At 39.5% G+C, this 21,583-nt stretch overlaps 1 protein-coding gene across 1 annotated transcript in view; it reads left to right on the forward strand.

Annotated features, from left to right (window-relative positions):
* NBAS (NBAS subunit of NRZ tethering complex) overlaps nt 1–21,583 on the forward strand; it is a 287,599-nt gene that overhangs the window by 59,470 nt on the left and 206,546 nt on the right. The window contains exons 12-16 of the mRNA XM_027113927.1: nt 6,111–6,239; nt 15,350–15,413; nt 18,221–18,414; nt 19,541–19,798; nt 20,509–20,634. Of these exons, the coding sequence (XP_026969728.1) occupies nt 6,111–6,239; nt 15,350–15,413; nt 18,221–18,414; nt 19,541–19,798; nt 20,509–20,634 (771 nt within the window). The remainder of the gene's footprint in view (nt 1–6,110; nt 6,240–15,349; nt 15,414–18,220; nt 18,415–19,540; nt 19,799–20,508; nt 20,635–21,583) is intronic.

The following is a 21,583-nucleotide window of genomic DNA, read 5'->3' on the forward strand; positions in this document are numbered from 1 at the left end:
TAAAAGGGCCATAAATGAATGACTAATGTAAGAAGACAGTTTACTGTGCAAAGTCCTCTTCCTATGCCCCATGCTGTCTTCCCAGGGATGCTAACTTACCAAGTAATTATTTAGCTAGACTACCTTTTAATGAGGTTAAAATAACCTCATGGCGTAAACAGAAGCAGGTGGTAAGTGATAGTCACTGTTTTCTTTTTCTTTTCCTCACCTTTATTGAGATATAATTTACAAATGAAATTGTAAGATACTTAAGTTGATGATGTGAAATAGGTACCTATACGCTGTGAAAGGATTTTCCCCCATTGAGTTAATACATGCATCACCTCACATATTTACTTTTTGTGTCTGTGTATATGTGTGAGAACATTTAAATCCTACTATTAACAAACTTCAATTATACTATACAGTGTTGTCACCTATAGTTACCAATGTTATACATTAGATCCTCAGACTTTATTCATCATATAACTGAAAGTTTGTACCCTTTCACCAACCTCTCCCTGTTCTTCCAACCCCCAGCCTCTGGTAGGCAAACACTGTTCTACTCACTGTTTTTATGATTTTGACTTTTTTTTTTTTTTTAAGATTCTATGTATAAGTGATATCATGTAGTATTTGTCTTTTTGTATCTGGCTTATTTCACTTATCAGAATGCCCTCCAGTTTCATTCATGTTTTTGCAAATGACAGGATTTCCTTCTTTTTAAAGGCTGAATAATATTCCTTTGTGTGTGTGTATTCCATACCTTGGCTATTGTGAGTAATGCTGCAGTGAACTTGGGAGTACAGTTATCTCTTTGAGATAATGTTTTCATTTCGTTTGGAGATATACCCAGAAGTGGGATTGCTGGATCTTGCGGTAGTTCTATTTTTACTTTCTTGAGGAAACTCCGTTCTATTTCTCATGGTGACTATACCAGTTTACATTCTTACCAACAGTGTACAAGGGTTCCCTTTTCTCTATGTTCTCACCAGTGTTTATCATCTCTTGTCTCTTTTATAATAGCCATCCTAACAGTTGTGAGATGATATATCATTGTTTTTGATTTGCATTTCCCTGATGATTAGTGATGTGGAGCAACTTTTCATGTACCTGTTGGCCATTTGTGTGTCTTCTTTGGATAAATGTCTATTTAGATTCATTGCCCATTGTTAAATTGGATTATTTTTTTTTGCTATTGAGTTGTATGAGTTTCTTGTATATTTTGGATATTAACCCCTTCTTGGTTATATGGTTTGCAGATATTTTCTCCCATTCCATAGGTTGCCTTTTCATTTTGCTGATAGTTTCCTTTGCTATGTAGAAGCTTTTTAGATTGATGTATTCCCACTTGTTTTTGCTTTTGTTGCCTTTGCCTTGATGGCAAATCCAAGAAAATCATTGCCAAGACCAATGTCACGAAGTTTACCCAACTCCATGCTTTCTCCAGAAGTTTTACAATTTCAGGTCTTATATTCAAGTATTTCATCCATTTAGAGCTGACTTTCGTATATGGTGTAAATTAGGGGTCCATTTTGTTCTTTTGCATGTGGCTATCCAGTTTTTCCAGTATCATTTATCGAAGAGACTGTTTTCTCCATTGTGTATTCTTGGCTCCTTTGTTGTAAATTAATGGACCATATATGTTTGAGTTTATTTCTGGCCTCTCTATTCTGTTCCATTGACCTATGTATCTGTTTTTAATGCCAAGACCATACTGTTTTGATTATTATAGCTTTGTAATATAGTTTGAAACCTGGATGTATAATGCCTCTAGCTTTGTTCTTCTTTTTCAAGATTGCTTTGATTACTTGGGTCTTTTGTGGTACCATGCAAATTTTAGGATCGTTTTTTTCTGTGTCTGTAAAAAATGCCATTGGAATTTTGATAGAGGTTGCATTGAATCTGTAGATCACTTTGGGTAGTATGGATATTTTAACAATAGCAATTCTCCCAATTCATGAATATGGAATTTCTTCCCATTTATTTGTGTCTTCTTCAGTTTCTTTCATTAATGTTTTGTAGTTTTCAGTGTATATCTCTCTCACTTCCTTGATTAAATTTATTCCTAATGTTTTACTCTTTTTGATGCTATTGTAAATGGGATTGTTTTCTTAATTTCTCTTTCCTAGAGTTCACTGTTATTGTATAGAAAAGCAACTGAATTTTGTATGATTTTGTATCCTGCAATTTTATAAATTTATTTATTCTAACTGTTTTTTGATGGAGTCATTAGGGTTTTCTATGTATAATATCATGTGATCTGCAAACAGAGCCAATCTTACTTCTTCCTTTCCAGTTTGTGTGCCTTTTCTTTTTCTTGCCTAATTGCTCTGGCCAAGACTTTCTTTCTGTACCATGTTGAATAAAAATGGCAAGAGGGGGCATCCTTGTCTTGTTCCTCATCTTGGAGCTTTCCTCTTTTCCCTGCCAAGTTCTGTATTCTTGACCAACATTCCAACTGTTGAAATGATGATTAAAATGAAAATGGCATTCGTAGTTGAGAAATGTGAAAGAAATTCACAGACACTTTTTTTTTTTTTTGTGGTACACGGGCCTCCCACCACCGCGGCCCCTCCCGTTGCAGAGCACAGGCTGCGGACGCACAGGCTCAGCGGCCATGGCTCACGGGCCCAGCCGCTCCGCGGCATGCGGGATCCTCCCAGACCGGGGCACGAACCCGTGCCCCCTGCATTGGCAGGCAGACTCCCAACCACTGCGCCACCAGGGAAGCCCACACAGACACATTTTAACCAAAGCGAAAATTATAGCTACACCTAAATTTTATTGCCTTTACAACTACTTAATTCAAATGGAGGAGAAGAGAACAAGATTGTTATTCACTTATGCTGAGAAATCTTAATGCAATATGAGGGGTTATGGTTTGAATGTTAGAAGTTTACTTTTATTGTGATGTACAGTTGATTGAAAAGCCATTGCCTCCTATTTCCAAAGCAAACACTCCTGAATTCTCTTCCTTGCCAACCAATAGGCACTCAGGTTTCCAAATACTGTAGACTCTGCTTACAGAATTTAGCATGGATTTTCTAACTGTGGCTTTACATCTTGTGTCACAGTTACCGTCAGGATAATAAATTACTTTCTGGGCCAGAAATACCCTGCATGCTATAGATATTCAGAAAAGTTTCTATAAATAAGAAGTAGAGTTTATATTTTAGAAGGAAATCACTGTGTTTCTCAAGTAACATAGGTGACTTGTCTGTGTCATCAGCTGGCTACAATTCAGTTGCTGCTAATAACCGTATCTTCTTACTGTGCATATTTATGCAAGTTAAACAGATAACTTGGGACTTGAAAGAAATGTACACTTAATGTGTGTGCATGTAATGTCTGAGATTGGCTTTAAAATCCTCCAGGGGACAAAGGTCCCTGAGGGCATTGTGGTGATTGGGGAATGACCTGTGAGACAAGCTTGGAATGTTGATGTTTGTTTAAGATGGTTGTTGGGCCCCTGGGCATTTATTATACTGCAATTTCTACTTTTGTGTGTGTGAGTGCAAATTTCTACAAAAAAATGCTTGTGGAAAGGAATGGTAAGTTTGCAGTGTGAATATCATGGCATCAAATGAAACTAAGGGGATGAAGAAAAAAAAGCAAATGGTTAACATTTTAGTTAATATATTTATTACTTAAGCATGGAGGAAGGATGGAAGGAAGGGAGGGAGGAATGAAAACAAAAGGAAATTTAGCATATTCACTCATTATTTCCCTGGTCATTATGCTGTTGTTAAATTATTCACATTATTCAGTATACATTTTTTGGTTTGTTTTTTGTTGAAGAGATCCATAAACCCCCTACTTGCTTTCAGAGCACTTTTAGTGGGGTCGTTTAATGGAACGTATGGTGTACCTGCAGGTTACCATACAGATCCCATGTGACTAACTGTGCAGGTGTTGAAATCATAATGTATACTTGGTCATAATTTCTACTGAGGAGCATGCCTGTCACTACTAGAAAGGCTTTGGCCCAGGAGAGGGCCGTGATCATGGTGCCATCAGGGCACGTGGAGGGGGATGGAAGATGCTGCATCTGGTTCAGCTTTTGCTACTTAACACTGAATGATGATCTTGGGCAAGTGTTGTAACCCTTCAGGTCTTCAGTTTCGTCATCTGAAACTCTAAAGGATGGGTGGAGAGGTTTTTTTCTTAATTTATTTTTATTTTTGGCTGTGTTGGGTCTTCATTACTGTGCGTGGGCTTTCTCTAGTTGCCGCGAGCTGGGGCTAGTCTTCGTTGCGGTGTGCAGGCTTCTCAGTGCGGTGGCTTCTTTCGTTGCGGAGCACGGTCTCTAGGCGCACGGGCTTCAGTAGTTGTGGCACGCGGGCTTCAGTAGTTGTGGCTCGCGGGCTCTAGAGCGCAGGCTCAGTAGTTGTGGTGCACGGGCTTAGTTGCTCCGCAGCATGTGGGATCTTCCTGGACCAGGGCAAAAACCCGTGTCCCCTGCCTTGGCAGGTAGATTCTTAACCACTGTGCCACCAGGGAAGCCCTGAGAGTTTGTTTAATTAATGCAAATCTATGCTTCGGAGGCCCACCTTGTGCAAAACCATAGAGCTAATTGACTTTAGAGTTGTGAAAGGAAGATGCCAGGTCCTTCATCTTCTACTTATTCCCCCGTCTCCATCACAGAGGAAAAGAGCTGATGTATTTAAAATTTTGCTTAAAGTCCTTTTGCTTTTATTGCTTCTCCTTCCCAGGCACTTGTATTTTAGTCTTTCTTACATTAAATTATGACACTGTGGGATAGACCTGTTACATCTCGTTAAAGTGATTTTAGTCCTCAGCGAGGAGATTAGCAGATGCTGATCTTCTTGTCTATCCACTCCCGCAGCAGTGTTCCTCACTTCCTGAAGTTGTTCTCTTTGTTTTTGATGGCTAATGTGCCTTAGTCGTTTCAGACCTGAGGACTTAGACTCTGTCTACCAGGGGCCAGGTAGATAATATAGTGAATCGAACCTGTTGTAATCTATGGTTTTTCAGTACAGTCATCCTTAGTTTTCAGTTCTGCAGCTTTTGGCCTTAATCTTGGGGGCCATAATAGAGAATGATGGGGGTTTTGCCTAACTGGAAAGCTTATGACCCTTTCAAGAGGGCATATACTACCTAGTCCCGTCTGATTATTGCCATTTGGGCCCCATGTTGCCCGATTTTCTAAATATTCTGGAGAAATACGGTTGTGGACTGCCATTTTCTGGTCTCTTTTGTTTTTTGTGGGGAAACTACCTTAGACCCTGTTCTTAATAAATGCTTGAATGGGAAATAGGTCTTTAGTTAGTGTTTTTTCAGTTCTCCTGGTTCTGTTGTAGTTGGTAGGCAGGTAACATCTCTGCTCGGATGGTTTCTCTTGTGGTAACTGAGCAAACCTGGTACCCTCATGGGAAAGGACTGAGAGATTATCTGGACAAGTAAAACTGGGCAGGCAAGTCTTTCTCTGTGTGCCCGGCGTTGGCCACGTAAAATCAGTGTGGTACAAAATGTCTCTGTTCTGTGGCAACACTTAGAATCCTTAAATTGAATAATTTGCCAGCAGGTCTGGAATACCTTACACATTTAATGGATTTCTTAAATTAAGGAATGCATTGTCCTCTAGTCGGTCTTTTATTCCCATCACCATTTGGACCCTCTTTTCCTTCATCTCTCTTTCTCCCTCTCCGTTTCCTTCTTTTTCATAGCATGAATTTGTGGCCTGTCCATGGTATAGAATATTCCAGGCATTGTGTTCGCAGAGAATCTTTTAAAGGTTCTTGTAAAGGGGTGTACCCAAAATTCAAGAAATTCATAATTTTGTCAACATCCACTCATGAAAGATATTGAGAACTCATGGTAAACTATGTGTGATATAAAGGAATATTTTTATAATGCTCACATATTTGGGTTTTGGGTTATATGTAAATCATGACACTATAAAGTAGATTTTAAAAAACTCCTTAAGGGCAAGAGTCCTGTTTTTTATATTCCAGAGCACATTTATAGTGTTACGAAGCTGTCAGAATCCTTAGTTATGAGAGATCATTTACGATACGGCACCCCTAAAGAGCGTTAATTCTGAAAATTATTTCTATTTGGCTACAAGTCTCTTGCTCTGACATTAATGTAATATAATTATTGTCTAGGATGGGATCTTTAAGATGAGACTTTCTCCAGACGGGACCCTCCTTGCAGCCGTTCACTTCTCAGGAAAACTAAGCATCTGGGCCATTCCATCTCTGAAGCAGCAAGGGGAGTGGAATCAAAATGAGCAGGTGTGTCTCTTGATTATGATTATTCCTAGAGTGATTTTCGTTTAAGGGTGAGTACTGACAATACTAATTTCATTTTGATGATATTTTATGTTTTAAAATGTAGCTCACAGCTATTACTTATTCTCATCATTCCAAAGCTGTCCTATTCTTTACTTAAATTATACTATTATCAGTGTAGTAGGACAAGTGAAGAACAGAGTAGCACTCTGTGCTGATACTAATTTGTAGAGCAGGACACTCTGTATCCTGAGTGTCCTCTGTCCTTTGATCTCTGCATTTCCCCCTTTCTCATTGCAAAAATACAGAATGGAGATGTTAAGTTTTCAGCAAAAGTTGACTAATATCAAAGATTTGAAGGGTCAGTGTCGTAAAAAGATTAGACTTCTTTCCAAATCTTGCAGTGCTAGTAATCCTGGGCTTCCGTAAGGTTGAAGGGAGTTATCGTCTCTTTACTCAAAAGGTAGACAGAGAAGATACAGAGAAAGATAGAACTGTTCATTTTTTTAGTGTCTGGAAATAACAGCGTTTGAGAATTAAACAATTGAGTTGTTTAGTGACGGATAGTATCAATGTCTATTGTAATCTAAAATCAGGATGGGCAGGTAAGGTATAATGCTCGTTTAATGCCACACGTTGTGATAGAGTGAAGATTTAAGAAAAATCTTCTCAGTTAGATACAGCTTATGTTATAAATCTTTCACTGCTCTGAAGATGATTTTGCCTGCCAGCACTTTGAGTGTTAGTTCTTCTTCCCTCACATCCCCGTTCCCCTTCCCTGTAGAGTATCCTGTCACCAGCTCTGGTGGGTACTTCTGTGATTCTAAGAAAGGAGCATATTCCCTGCAAGGTCTGACTGGATCAGGGTCTCTTTATTAACATTGTTTTGAATTTCATTTCATCAAACTGCACTATAAAAGAATTCTTAATAAGCAAACAGTATTTTATTTCTCAGAATAGAGGAAAAGAGAAAGGGGCTCTACATTTTCGTACTCTTTTCACAGACTTAAATTTATTTGTTTTTGCTGTTCTTCAATTTTTTCTCTTAGACACAATTGTAGGAAGATTCCCTCCCCCCGCCTTCCCCCCGCCCAGTTCCTCACCGTGTTGAATTTAATTTGGTCTCCACATCTCTGCTACTCTGTCTTACTTACTGGATCTAGATTTGTTCTAAATAGAAGAAAGAGATCCTCCTCAGTTATTAACCTCAGTAGCCAAGTAGAGGGACATTCTTTCTGTCTCCTCTGAAATGAGAGCTAAGTTGACTTATATCTTCACTCTAGAAGTGGAGTGGACCAGCTCTCAAAACCGCTTTTTAATGTATTCAGCTAGGGTCATCAGATCATTGATCCAGAAGGTACCGTGCATTTTTCATGGTTATCAATGTGTAGTGTTAAGATACTTAGCTTTTGTTATTTGGGAAGACCCTGATGTTCTATTATATATGGGAAATTTTACATTTGAGCAAGTTTTTTCTTAAAAGGTGAACACTTTGAATATTAGTCATTTGGAATAGAAATATTGATCAAGTTCTGAAGCACACTTAATATTTCATCTTGTGAGTGTCCTAGAATGTCGTACATATAGCACAAGAACTATTAAAAAAAATTCATTAGTATGCTCTTTCGTTTTCTGAAATTATGGGTACCTTTTTTTTTTTTTTTTACATGCAAAGATAACCTGCATCTCTTGTAGTCCTTATTGGCATATACTTGAATTTTTAACTGGTTAGACATTTTTATCGTTAGTTGCCAATCAGTTTCATTATAATTCATTACTCTTTAGCCCATGAATGTTATTCATTGGGTTTTTATAATGATTCTATTAAAAACACAAAAATTGTTAAAAAATCTTGAAACTCAGGAATGAGTAAATGTAAATATCTCAGTCGTTTGGAATAGGCCATGAGAAAGGTAATGTGACAAGAAAGGAAGGGAATTTGGAAATGGCAACAGAGATGCACGGTGGGAGGACATGAGTTCAGGCCAGAAATTTGTCTCTAGTGTTGTCTTAGGGAGAGTCTTTTGAACAGAAATATGCTGCGAGTTTAGAAGGCAGTTCCTTAGGAATTGCTGAAGCCTGATTTTTCGGTTGTACCTCAAAGAGTTTCCACCTTACGTCTGTGGCTCTGATTCAGCGCTCCCCCCCACCCTACAGTCTGCAGACAGACCGTATGATGATACAACTCCTCAAGCTAGTTGTATCTTTTATTATAATTTACACCTTTTTGGGCTTACCTATCAGTTTCTTCTGATTTGGTTGGTATAAATTATCTCCCTTGAATGCTTGAGTAAACTGGAAAAAAATGGGATTTGGGGCTCACAGAGCTGAAAACCACGGACCTGGTTGCCATCACCAAGGCTGCTCGGCACATCCTCATTCCAGAGCACATCCCATCACAGGCCGGTGGCTGCCAACCCCTCCCTTTCCTGCTGCTGCTCAGCACCTGGAAAAACTAGCTGGATAGGACAGACTTGGCCCTCTGAGACCCCTGCCAGTGCTAGCCTCAAAATAAATTTTTGTCCAAAGTTGAGAACAGGGAGGGCATTTAATTTTATCTGTTCAAAGGTTGTGATCACAATGCAAAAGCTCCTTCACTTAACCTGCCATCTTTTCTAGTCTGGTCGTTCCGCTGCTTTGTACCTGCGCCCTGAGCCCTCCTCTCCTGCTCGCTACTTTGGTCCAACCCTTTCTGTTTTACTTTGTGAACTTCATTGCATCATAAACAAACTCCTGTGAGCCTTCATCGTTTTCACAGAATGCTCTGCTTTCTTTTGATACACTTAATCTAGGCGTATAAAGCTCAGTAGGGTTGAGGTACATGTACACATAGTCTTGCAGCTTTTATAAAATTTACTCTAATAATAACCTCTATTATTATTTACTGAGCACTAATTTTGTCTTAGGGTTTTTCAGCAAGTCAGTAGGAGAACTGAGATTTGATTTCATAGCTCTCTGGCTCTGATGTCCACGCTCTTTCCATGACCATGTAAGAAAATAAATACACTTTAAAAAAGGTGGGAAAAACCCTGTTTGTTAGGTTTTTTATTAGGCTTTATTTGATGTGACCTTCAAAAGAACGGAGACAAATTCTTTTTCTCTGCGAATGTAACACGGATTTCTTCCGCCCTCTCAGATGTGTTGAACTCTTGAGCTAATTAGTGTGTACCAGATACTAGAATAAGTAATTGAGAAAGTCTGTCATTGGTGAACCCTTAACTTTATGATAGATATCATATCACAGTACTTATGATGTGGTGACATGAGGTGAGGGTGGTAACTGCTTGTCCAGCAAAAGAAGTTTGAACAACCATACTTTGTTTGAGCCTTTCACCTATATTCCGGGGATGAATCACATTGGATATTTGGACATTTTAGATTTGACTTTAATGTATGAAGAGAGTAATTAAAATCTAGTGTACTAGTCAGCTGTAGAGAACAAACTAGTAGTGAGAAGGAAGAGGGGAGGGGCAAGATATGTGTAGGGGATTAAGAGGTACAAGCTATTATGTATGAAATAAGCTACAAGGATATATTGTACAATGCAGGGAATATAGCCAGTATTTTATAATAACTGTAAGTGGAGTATAACCTTTAAAAATTGTGAACCACTATGTTGTACACCCGTAACATATAATATTGTACATAAACTATACTTAAATAAAAGTAATAGTGCATTAGAGTAAATGTTATAAAGCTTGCATGTAACAGTGCTATCAAGGGTAGGTTGTTACTTTATTCAGAATAATTATCGTAAAATAATAAAGTTCAAGTATTTGAATCTCTACCAAGTACTACAGTAGAAAATGCAATAAGTCACAATCCTTGCCCTTAGGACATTCATAGTCTTGCAAGGGAAATTATAAACACATTAATAAAATAACATGTTAATATTATGAGAAGATAAGCTCAGAGGAATGGTGCCTACTTCAGTTGGTGGTTTTGGGGAGGGGGATTGTTGGGAATAAGTAGTGTTTGTATAGTAAGGCTTGGCTATCAACAGCAATTTTCATCTCTCTCATTTACTTCACAAAAAACCCTGTTAAGTAAAAAATGTTTTTATACTCGTTTTAAGAGATGGGAGTAGTGCTAAAAGAAATTAACTTAGATCACTAAATGTTAGAATCAATGTTCCATTTTGACTCAGGTCCTCTGACTTCGTAGGTCAAGACTTTTTTCCAGAGAATCTTCTTACAGTGCTTATATTTAGAAATACTGACTTCAAGTGGGCAGATTGGGTACTAGTTAAGATGTTAATGGAAAACAGGGAGAGATCGCCCGTGTGGTTTATACGAATGACACCTGGAGTTGTGCAGTTCATTATGTAGAGACACTGGGAATGTGAAAATATTAATAAGCGAGAGGTATAATATTGTCACTTACCAAATGTATGGTGTCACTTTGCGTATTCGTCACTGGCTGAAAATCACTGAAGAACTCTTAAACAGCTGAAAAACACTTAAAACAGCTGCTCTTTTCTCATTTGTCCAGTTTAATCAAGTGACCTTGGGTCAGCCAGGTAGGACAGGCTTTGGATTTCTTTGTGGCCACTCTGGGGAATGAACGGAAAGCCAATTAGTTTAAAATAGGGTATATAATATATAGTGTATAGTTAGCTTATAACTTTACCTTAAACATTGCCTGAGAAAAAAGCTAATGTTTCTGTTGCACTATACAGACTTAGAGTCTTTTACCAAATTGTGAATTCAGCTCATCTGGGCCTTTCTTCAAGCAATACGCTACTTTATTAGTTTTCATAATATGCTTTGTTTGAGTGAGTATTTTCTCTGTAAAATCTAATGATTAAAGATAGTTTGCAAGTGCCCATTCTGATTTACTTCTATCCAGTTTTTAGTTGATTAGATACTTTGGCTTTCATTATCAATATGAAAATCCATCTGGCTAGAAATCTGTATTAAGTTTTGTTCATGTTTGGAATATATAGTAAAATTGCCAAACTGATTTTCATTTCAAACATTTCCCGTATGTTATGCTTATATATTTACATCTCATTTTTGGCCTTAATTGTTCTCTGAAGAAGCTTTATTGCTTATCTGTACTTACTTGGATGTAGTAGACACAAAACTAACCTTTTCCATTTGATTGTATTTTCTCTTTGACACATAGTAGGTACTGGCGTAATTTTGTTAAGTGGATGAATCAGTGAAGGATAAATGGGAAGATAACAGTTCATGTCATTAATAGTGATCTGAACCACAGGTGTTTTCACAACTTCACTAGACTGTCAGCTCTTTGAGAGGAGGCACTGAATTGAGTATACATTTCTTCCCTGAGCGCTAACAAAGGACTTGGTGTATTCAATACTAATAGTAAGTGTTTGTGGAATGAGTAAACATTTAAAGGCTTCTTTTATGCTGTTGGCAACAAGGTCTTTGTGTTATTTAGCTTCCAGCTGTAAAAAAAGAAAAAGAACAGTCAGCAAATAAATCCTTAAATCTGAAGAAAACAGATGTAAGCTGTGTGCTTTAGCCATAACAGCCTCTCTGAACAAAATCTATAACTGTATCCTTAGGACATCCTCCTCTAGGCTACTGCTGCCCTGTAAAGTGAGGGCACCTGAGGCTGTTTTCAGACATACGGTAGCACGTCATGCAGAGAGGAGTGGCATGGAGGCTGCTGCTCAGGATATATCAACATAGTACTGGGACTGAGTACCCCCCACACCCCGCTTTCGTGGGGGTCTTGGGAGCTTGGTGATCCTGTCTTCAAAGTAGCAGCCTGCAGCGTTTGAATCAGATGCCATAAAGCACAGCCAGATCATGGTTCTCCTCACAGAGTCTTTGGCTCTGAAGGGTGGTAAGTTGGGGCCAGTTTGAATAGTATAAGGGGAGCAGTGGGAATGTCAGTATAGAAAGCAGCAAGGGACAAGCTGTCAGGTTGCTGGTCTGGCAGGCCTCCTCTGCCTGAGGCAGAGGTAAGTTTGGGATTTTGTTTGGGCTTCTTCCTTAAATATACTGTACAGATAATTTCATCAAACTCCCACATATTGTGAAGTTGAACACTTAGTTCAGATATATAGACTGAATTGCTGTGTACTTCTAAGATAAAAGTACAGACAGGTATATACCCCAAAGAATTTAAAACAGGTAGTCAAACAAGTACATTCACATACATGTTCACAGCAGCCGCAAGCTGGAAACAACCCAAATGTCTGCTAACAGAAGGATGGACAAATTGTGGTATATACTTGCGATAGAATATTATGCAGCCATAAAAAAGGAATGAACTACCAATCCATGCCACAACTTGGATGGCCCTTGAGAACATTGTGATAAGTGAAAGAAGCCAGACACAAAAGGTTGTTTGAATTCATTTGTACAAAACACCCAGAATAGGTAAATCCACAGAGATCGAGGGCACGTTGGTGGTGGCTGTGGCTGGGGAAAGGGGGAAGGGGGTAACTGCTTAATGCCTAAGCTTTATTTTGAAGGGATAAAAATGTTTCGGAACTAGATGGAGGTGGCAGACATTGTGAACATACTCAATACCACTGAATTATTCATTTAAAAATGGTTAATTTTATGTTAATTTCACCACAATGAAAAAAAAAGATTTCATTAATCCTCTCCTCCCCCCCAAACCCTAAAACAAACAAAAATGCATATAATTAGAATATGATGCGTTGTAGTCCCGTACTTTGGCCTACTTTTTTTTTTTTTTCCCCCCGGTCCACGGGCCTCTCACTGTTGTGGCCTCTCCCGTTGCGGAGCACAGGCTCCAGACGCACAGGCTCAGCGGCCATGGCTCACGGGCCCAGCCGCTCCGCGTCATGTGGGATCTTCCCAGACCGGGGCACGAACCTGCGTCCCCTGCATCGGCAGGCAGACTTTCAACCACTGTGCCATCAGGGAAGCCCCTGGCCTACTTTTTTTTCCTGAATAAGCTTAGTCTTTCCCTACCTGTGTCCTTCTGTGCACACTGTGGTCTCCCACTGGAACGTTGTCCTCCACCCATTTTCCACATCCAGGTCTTATCCAGCCATAAACATATATAACACCATCAGGCTTTCTGTGATCCTCTTGATCTCCCTTCATCTTTCTCAAGCCCATGTCCAAAATGATCTCTTGGTCCTTTGAAGACCCTTAGCACTTTTATCTATACCTCTTTTTTGGGCAGTTATCAAATTTGACCTTTGGTTATAGTTAGTTGTACCCATTTCTCAGCCATCTGTGTGCTTGAGTATAGGGTATATAATGTCTGATTTTTTTTTCTTTTTTCTTTCATAGTGTAAGTGCACAGTATTCATTGACCAAATAGCAGGAGAAACCACACTTTTGAGAAGGTGTAGGAATATTTGTACTATGTCAACTAATTTTTCTATAGCTTAGACATTCTACTTAGAGCTCAGTGATTCAAAGGATTAATTAGTTCATGCCCTCATTCAGCATTTTACTACTGTGACAGGGGTGGGCACTGATAGACGTGGGAGTACAAGGATGACTAACAGTCCTGAATACAGAGGAACAAATCTTCACCTTGGGTTTAAAATTGGTTTCACAAGAGATACCCATTATTTAAGCAATCTACATGGAACAGTCTAGTCCCAGAGTGTGGAGATTGGCTCTATTAGACTAGTACCGCTTGTTCATGGTCCTCTTGCTCATCGTTGACTTGGTTGAAGACAAGCACACTTTGAATTCTCAAAATGCTTATGCCAATGAGAGGACTTCTTTTTACATTTTTTCTCAAGAGTTCTTGTTAAATTTCTTTGTAATCTAGACGTCCTTAAATTTACCCAAGGCTGAATCATAATTGTTGTTGTTTGTGGGGCTTAAAGTTTTAAAGTGTTATCCCGTACTTTCCTTGTGTACTCCAGAGTGTACGTCGGGGGGCACACATGGCATCACGTAAACAAATGCTGGCACTCCTCTGGTGCTGTTGGTGGAGGTGCAGCTGGTGGTTCGGAGCTACTGAAACTTCTAAGGTGCCTTGTAATGGTCAAATAAGATTTTAATTTAGTTGATTATTTTCAGTAATACGTACCTTATTCTAATTTTTTGAAACTTAATTTTTTTTTTTATACTTAAGGACAATCCATTTCTTCGCCTAGTATATAAATAGCCTTTTATGGCAACTTTTTTCTGACAGAGTTAACGAATTATATCTTCTGTTCTCAGGGTCTGCTCTGGGCGACTTATAGTAGTGGAGAGCAGAAAGTTCTCTCAGGGTATGGAAGGAAATATCAGTTTTAATACCGTAATGTATAAGCCACTGATAACTTGTTAATAAAACATATATGCATATTCTGTTGCATAAGATGAAAAAGCACATTTTGACATAAGTACAGCATCACTTTTTTTAGGCTTAAGATTTCAGATAACCCCCAACTGATATTTTGTTGTTTTTTCCCCCCATACTATTGTGATTCTGGAGGTTATGGAGTTAACGTGGGCCTGGGAAATGTCTGGCAGTGGCTTAATCTCTGTTGTTTTGTGTTGCTTGAGAGATCGTGGTGTGTCCTGACGTTCACAAAGGTGGGCAGGGCATTGTGTTGCCGTGAGATTAGACTGTGAACGTATTGAATTTGAGGATTGCATGGTTATATTTTTTGACTTAGTACAATAGGTTTTCAGTCATAGAAAGTTAGAACTGGGCATGACACGGAAGTTGTGGAGTCCAACCTCAGAGCTGTGGGAACTGAGACCTGGAGGGTTGCTTGCCTTACGAGCGGCAGGGTAGCTCTTACATCCAAGCTGGTGTTTCATTCACAACAGCATGGCTGTTCTCCCAGTGTGCAGTTGTGCGTGTGTGCGTGTGTGTGTGTGTGTGTGTGTGTGTGTGTGTGCGTGCAGAATTGTTAGCGTATCCTGCTTTCATTTGTATGAATCGTATGCTTGCCATCACGGTTCTTATTCACGCTACTTTCTTCATTAAATTGAGTCACAGTACTTGCATGTGCACATCTTAGGTATAAGAACAATTGCTTTTCAAGATCTTGGAGAGGAATAGATTTCAACTAGGTGTAACTAAGAGATGAAAGGAAAGCAACATTTCTGTATTTTGTTAAAAAAAAATCCAAAGTTCTTGGTGATGTTCTCATAATTTTCTTACCTTGTTGATCCAAGAATTTATGTCCTGTTTTTCAAATTCAGCCAGGCTATGATGACCTTAATCCTGATTGGAGACTCTCTACTGAGAAGAGAAAAAAAATCAAAGGTGAGTTTCATGATGTATGATGATTAAAACCTTAAGAGACTCGTGTTGTTTAATAAAGGTGCTTTTTAGATGGTATGATATATATAGGGGAGGGAAAACTCCTTTTCTTTCTGCTATCCTAGGTTCTCTGGCTGGGGATCTGTAAAATTAGATTGACAAAAGACAGATTAATAAGAGAAAAGCAAGCAGAAGTTTATTAGCATGTACACTGAGTTTATACACGGGGGTACCCAGGGATGAGTAACTCCGAGGGATGGTTGGAAATTGTGCTTATACAGCATCTAAACAAAGAAACAGTCAATTTTTAGGGAAGTGACAAGACAAAGGAAAAGCAGTTGGAGTTTCTAGGAGTGGCAAATTGTGGGAAGGCAAGTATGTGGGGAAAGTAATGGAAGACAAGCAGTAGTTAGTTATGTAGATTCCTTCGGTGCTATCTCTGGGCTTATAAGGGTCTAAATTTGTCTCCAGTGAAGAACTCTTGTCCTTCGTGGTAGAGAGCAGAGAGGGGAACAACTTTGTAAATTTATGTCCTACTTTTACGCAAATAGGTAGAGGGCAGGGAGCTTTTCTTGTGTCTGCTTCTTCTCAGTGACCTCTAGCCCAAAATAATCATTATGCCACAGTGGCACATTTTGGGGTGGCATATTTGGCTACCCTACATATAAAAAAGTCTCTAGATACTTCTGCTTCACTTTGGAAGGAACACCAAGATTTCATAGGACGGGGACAAGGCAACAGATCCAGCTTTCTGACCGTCAGGTGTTAATATTTTGAGTTTTCCCAAGGCTGAGGCAGAGCCTGTGGCATGCAGCATGGCTCTCCCTCCACAGGCCAGCGTGGAGTTGGCACACTGAGTTCAAAGCTCGTAAGTGTGCTCCTTTGTCAATGAGCATGGAGGGGATAGCAGAAAGGGATTCCTCAAAGGGTAGACTCTGAGTAGTTATCTTTGGGGCTGGGGTGCCGGTGTGGTAGATGGTAGGTAATGAGAGGTTGGAGGGACCTTCTCTTTCTTTTCATTATCTCCATATGTAAGCATTTTTTTTTTTTTAGCAGTTAGCATGTATTACTTTTATAAATAGAAAAGAAACCCAGTATTTACATTTAATTAAAAGCAATAGTGATTATTTAATTGGTAGATTAAAATTAAAAACAAAAATTAAAATGTTAAGAGTTACTTTGAGTAATTGGTTCCTTTTTCTTCAGGTGAAACTCCCCAAGTTAAACACTGCTGAATTTTTAAGTGTCTCCTATGAAATTAGTGATAGTTACAAGGTTCAAGATCTTTATTAAATTATGCTTCTAATTCACATTTAAAGACCCTGAAAGTATTGATTTGTTAATATCACGTGTCATGTTCACGTATTCGCTTTTGTTAAATAGTCATCCGAAATATTCAGAAAAACATTTCTGAGAAAAAATATAATTTGTCAAATTAGAAGGTTGACTGCATATTTAAATGATTTGCTCCTTTCCATCCCGCATTACATTAAGCTGTAAGCCTAGGAACACTGCTTTTCATGTTTTCTTGGAATTCCTTATTTATATAGATTGCTTTAGGCTTAAATCGGAAGAAAATGTTGAGTTTTCATGGTTTTTGTTTTTTAATTAAAATAATGAGTTATTCTCATGGGGTTAACCTCCTATTTTATTTTATTTTTAATTTGGCCGTGCTGCGCGGCTTCTGGGATCTTCGTTCCTCAACCAGGGATCGAACTCGTGCCCACGGCAGTGAAAGTGCCCAGTCCTAACTGCTGGACTGCCAGGGAATTCCATTGACCTCCTATTTTAAAATCTCTATCTCCTTAGTCAAATGTTTACATATATTTTAAAATTTATGGTGTACTTTGTATGTATTACCTTTAAACCTCGTCAGATCCTTAGTGGAACAAGTGGTATAAAAGGGCAATAAAATTATAGTAAATATCATGCCATTTCCTTTTGAATGCCTCAATTTGGTGAACCACAGTTCAGTTCTATCCACCCTCCCCCAACCCCTGCAATTCCTTACTGGTCTTGAATATGTTTTCTTCTTTCTGATTAGTTGCAAGTATAGAGGAGGAAAAAGTTCTTTTTCCTACTACCCTACTAAATTCTCCAGCTGAGACCCAGTAAATTGGACTAACAAAAAGAAAAAAGCATACACATTTACTTAATATGTTTTAGGGACACAGGAGCCTTCATAAGGAAATGAAGACCTGAGGAACAGTTACACCTGATCAGTTTTATACTAGGTTGGGTGAAGAGTGGAAAGTTGTAGAAAGACATGAGAGACAAAAGGGTCTGAGCTAAGGGTAGTAAACTGGGAGGAACTTAGCAAGGCCTGTTTGTTTCCATTTTTCTTGGCTTCTCTCCGTCTTTGGAGATAAGGATGCTCCTTTCCTCCAGATATGAAAAAGGTACCTCTCGCATGAGGATCTTAGGACCTGCTCCAGAGGAAGGTCAGAGTTCTTCCTCAGTCTGCCATTTCTCAGTACACACCTACCTTTTTTTTATATGTTGAAAATGGTGACATATCTCTGAATATTTTTCATTTTTTGAGCAGAAAGACCTTAATATATTTACCTCTGCATCCCTAGAACTTTGGACTTTGGCAAATTGTTGGCATTCAGATGTTCATTAAATAAATTACCATTTTGTATCTTCTACTTGAGTAAAAGTCTGAGTGGTGACTTACATTTTAATTTTTCTTATTATTTGTCGTACCTTTAGGACTCACATGGTTTTAAAATTGATTATTGGACTAAGTGTGTTGTATTTAAACCACATTGATGGATGGATTTGTATTGATTTACTTTTCCCCCCATTAGATAAAGAGTCCTTTTACCCACTGATAGATGTGAATTGGTGGGTGAACAGTGCAGTGATTTTGGCTCGCTGCTCTGGTGCTTTGACTGTTTCGTCGGTGAAAACTTTGAAGAATTTACTGGGAAAATCCTGTGAATGGTTTGAACCATCCCCTCAAGTCACTGCTACCCATGATGGGGGATTTTTGATTTTGGAGGTAATGCTTTCCCTTTTAAAGCAATCAGTGTGTTTGAGAGTAAACATTTATTACCCCCAAAATCTATCTGATTTTAATTTTGGTTATCCCATTATTTAATCTTGTCTTTAAAAAGAAAAATTTGTTATTGGAATCAGAACTTGAGTGCAGTATAAAAAAGATCTATTGTTTAGACAATTGAAAAGGGGAATTGTATAAGAATGAAGAACATTTAGAGTCATTTTGCTCTCTGTAAAGCCTTTCTTCCTCATTGACATGATAGCTTTTTTCTTTTTCCTCGATTAGTTATCTTAAAAATATAAATACTACCTAAGAATGCACTACCTAAGAACACTACCTAAGAAATGCAGTCTTTAACCTATTCCTATGAAATATGACAGCTTAAAACTTTTGGTTCTTTTATTAAGAAAAACTTGTTTATCATGACAAAAATTTTGAAAAGAGGCTAATATTTTAAAGTTATGTTTTGGTCATTTAAAATTATTTTAAGTCTTTCAAGGTAATGGCCTTCAATAGCCTTCACTGCAGTGCAGACTGACAAATGTCTTCTCCCCTTAAGTTTGGTACCAAGTCTAAAGATGTGCTTTAAAGAGAACCAGGGCTTAAAATCGAAGGCAACTGTGTTAGGTCTGGAATGAAAGTTATCATTAACAGGCAGCCTTCAGACTCAGAACTTTGTGAAGACATTGTTTAAAAGCTGGGGAGCTATGCTTGATAAAGCAAATAAATACCTTCAGGTTCATGTTGCTAAATAGATGGAAAAAATCGTCTTTTCACAGCAGGTACAAAAATATCAAAAAGAAAGAAATTAACATTCTCAACTCCTTTATTTCCCTAAAGTAATTACCAGGTATATATTTTACAAGACCGTATTAATGACCTGTTATTAAAACAGGCTTTAGTTTTAGAGATTTGGAGCCAATAACTTCTGTGCTTATTTCTGGAGCTGTTGATGTAAATATATAGCATTTGTTGTTGGGTTTCTTTGAATTCCATTCTTAGTTTTAATCCCACGGCTGATGTAATGAATCAAACCAGAGTAGAATTAAAAATATTTTTCTCATTAGCTCTAAAAACTTATCTTTAGTTCCTCACTATTCACTTAACATTTCCTTTTTCAATCCAGTGCGAGATTAAACTTGCCCCCAAACGATCTCGTTTGGAGACGAGGGCGGGAGAAGAAGGTGAAGGAGAAGAGGATTCGGATTCCGATCAGGAGACATCTGCCAAGGCTCGCTACTTTGGTTATATAAAACAGGGCTTGTACTTAGTGACCGAGATGGAGCGCTTCGCACCAGCCCGGAAACGCCCGCGAACCATTACTAAGAACTACCGCCTGGTGAGCCTGCGGTCTACGACCCCAGAGGAGCTCTACCAGAGGAAGGTGAGGGTGTCCCCTTACTATCCACGGTCACAGCATCAGATGTGATTTGCCTCTATTGAGAAAAAACTTTTTTTTTAATAAAGGAAGAAATTTAAAGAGGGATTGTTATTATCGTTGACGTCTTAGCTGTGTCAGTATGGTAAAGCTGCTGAGAATAATGCTGGTCTTTGCGCCTGCGCAGTCACAGTCAGAGCAGTGGGTGGGAGGTGAGTTCGTGTGGACCGATTGTCCACTTGGCTCCGCCCAGGTTTTCGCGCCACTTCGTGTGGCCTTCAGCTCTCACTTCCTCTGTGTTGAAGTACAGCTGTCTCCTCAGACTGCAGCAGATGAGGGAAGAAGCGCAGACTTGCTTTCTAGTCTGGGGTTTGCTTGGGAAGCAGATTTGATCAACACTGAGTATTCCACGTGTCTGTGCTGCACTGTCACAAGCGGAGTCCTGGAGGAGGAGTCGGGCCGCCCTGCTGGTCCTGGTTTTGCCATTTTACTTTATAACCATGGGTATTTCACCTCCTTTTCTCATCTTTCTGTTAAAGCGCTTAAAAGAAATACTTGATCTCTCCGCCCCTTGTCATGTTCGTGAGCTTCTGGGGCCGCAGTGCGCATGAAGGTGGTTAGGAGTGACCTACGCTATCATCGTTCATTCTGTCATCATTTTGACACTGCAGACTGCTCGGTAATGTCACATTCGTGTTCCATTTCCTTGTCCAAAGATCGAAAGTGAAGAGTATGAAGAAGCCTTGTCTCTGGCTCAGACCTACGGCCTGGATACTGACCTGGTGTATCAGAGGCAGTGGAGGAAGTCAGCTGTCAACATTGCTTCAATTCAGAATTACTTGGTATGTTTAAGATTTTGGGGAACATGCAGTAAAATTCAAACTTATGGAAAAACTTTTGGCTGTAGGGCTTCATGTTGGAGTACTTTTCACTGCTGACTTTTCTATATGAAGTGTTTTATTCTACCTTGAAAAGTTATCGTATCAGGTTCTGTCGGCCCTGCAGCTAGACGTTGGTGCAGAAGACATGTGACCAAATATTCACTGATAAACCAGCCAACTGCCTGGTCTTGGCCTAATCCTTTCCCTTCGTCTACCTCAGTTAACCTCTGTTCACCTCCATCAGTCAGGGTCCTGTCAGAAGCCAGGGACCACACAGTAATTTGAACAGGAACAGTTTTAATATGGAGAATTAATATTTTCTAGCAACAAGAGATTTACTATATGAGGGCAAAGAGAACTCTAAGGAATACCCTGGGGCTGAACGGCATGTACCCAAGGAGAGAACAGACTCGGAAGGGAGGGCTCCCCCTGGGCTGGGATTCAGGCTTCATGGGACAAGGAGTGGTTGCAGCACATTGGACGGACGAGCAGTTCGCTGGAATGCCTGAGGCCACGGCTGGTCCACAGTAGCCAAGGCTGGCGGGCAGGGAAAGGTGGGATGGATGGGCCAGCTGGATGCCTGTGGCTAGGGTGGCCGTGAACTGAGGTTGGGGGGTCGGAAAACCCCAGGGGCTGGTAAGTAGGGAGCCCCCCACCAGCATGAAGGCTGGTAGATAAGGAACCGTGGCCAGGACTGAAAAGAAAATATTCCCCCTGGAGTGTAGGCAAGCCTAGTTTAGGGAGCTTCCCCTTCAGGTGTCTGGGAGGATTCGCTGGGGAGGAATCTGTCCATGGGAGTGCAGCTGACACTAAGTGGGAAGTTGTCTTCCAAAGGAGGGGGGGGGGGAAGTAAGCACCACGAGGTGTCGCCTGTGGGCATTGCCAAGACAGGAGCAAGAACCAGCGCACA

Source organism: Aethalodelphis obliquidens, unplaced genomic scaffold (genome assembly GCF_003676395.1).
Source record: "Aethalodelphis obliquidens isolate GAN/ISIS:26980383/991018 unplaced genomic scaffold, ASM367639v1 scaffold12, whole genome shotgun sequence".
NCBI classification, from domain to species: domain Eukaryota; kingdom Metazoa; phylum Chordata; class Mammalia; order Artiodactyla; family Delphinidae; genus Aethalodelphis; species Aethalodelphis obliquidens.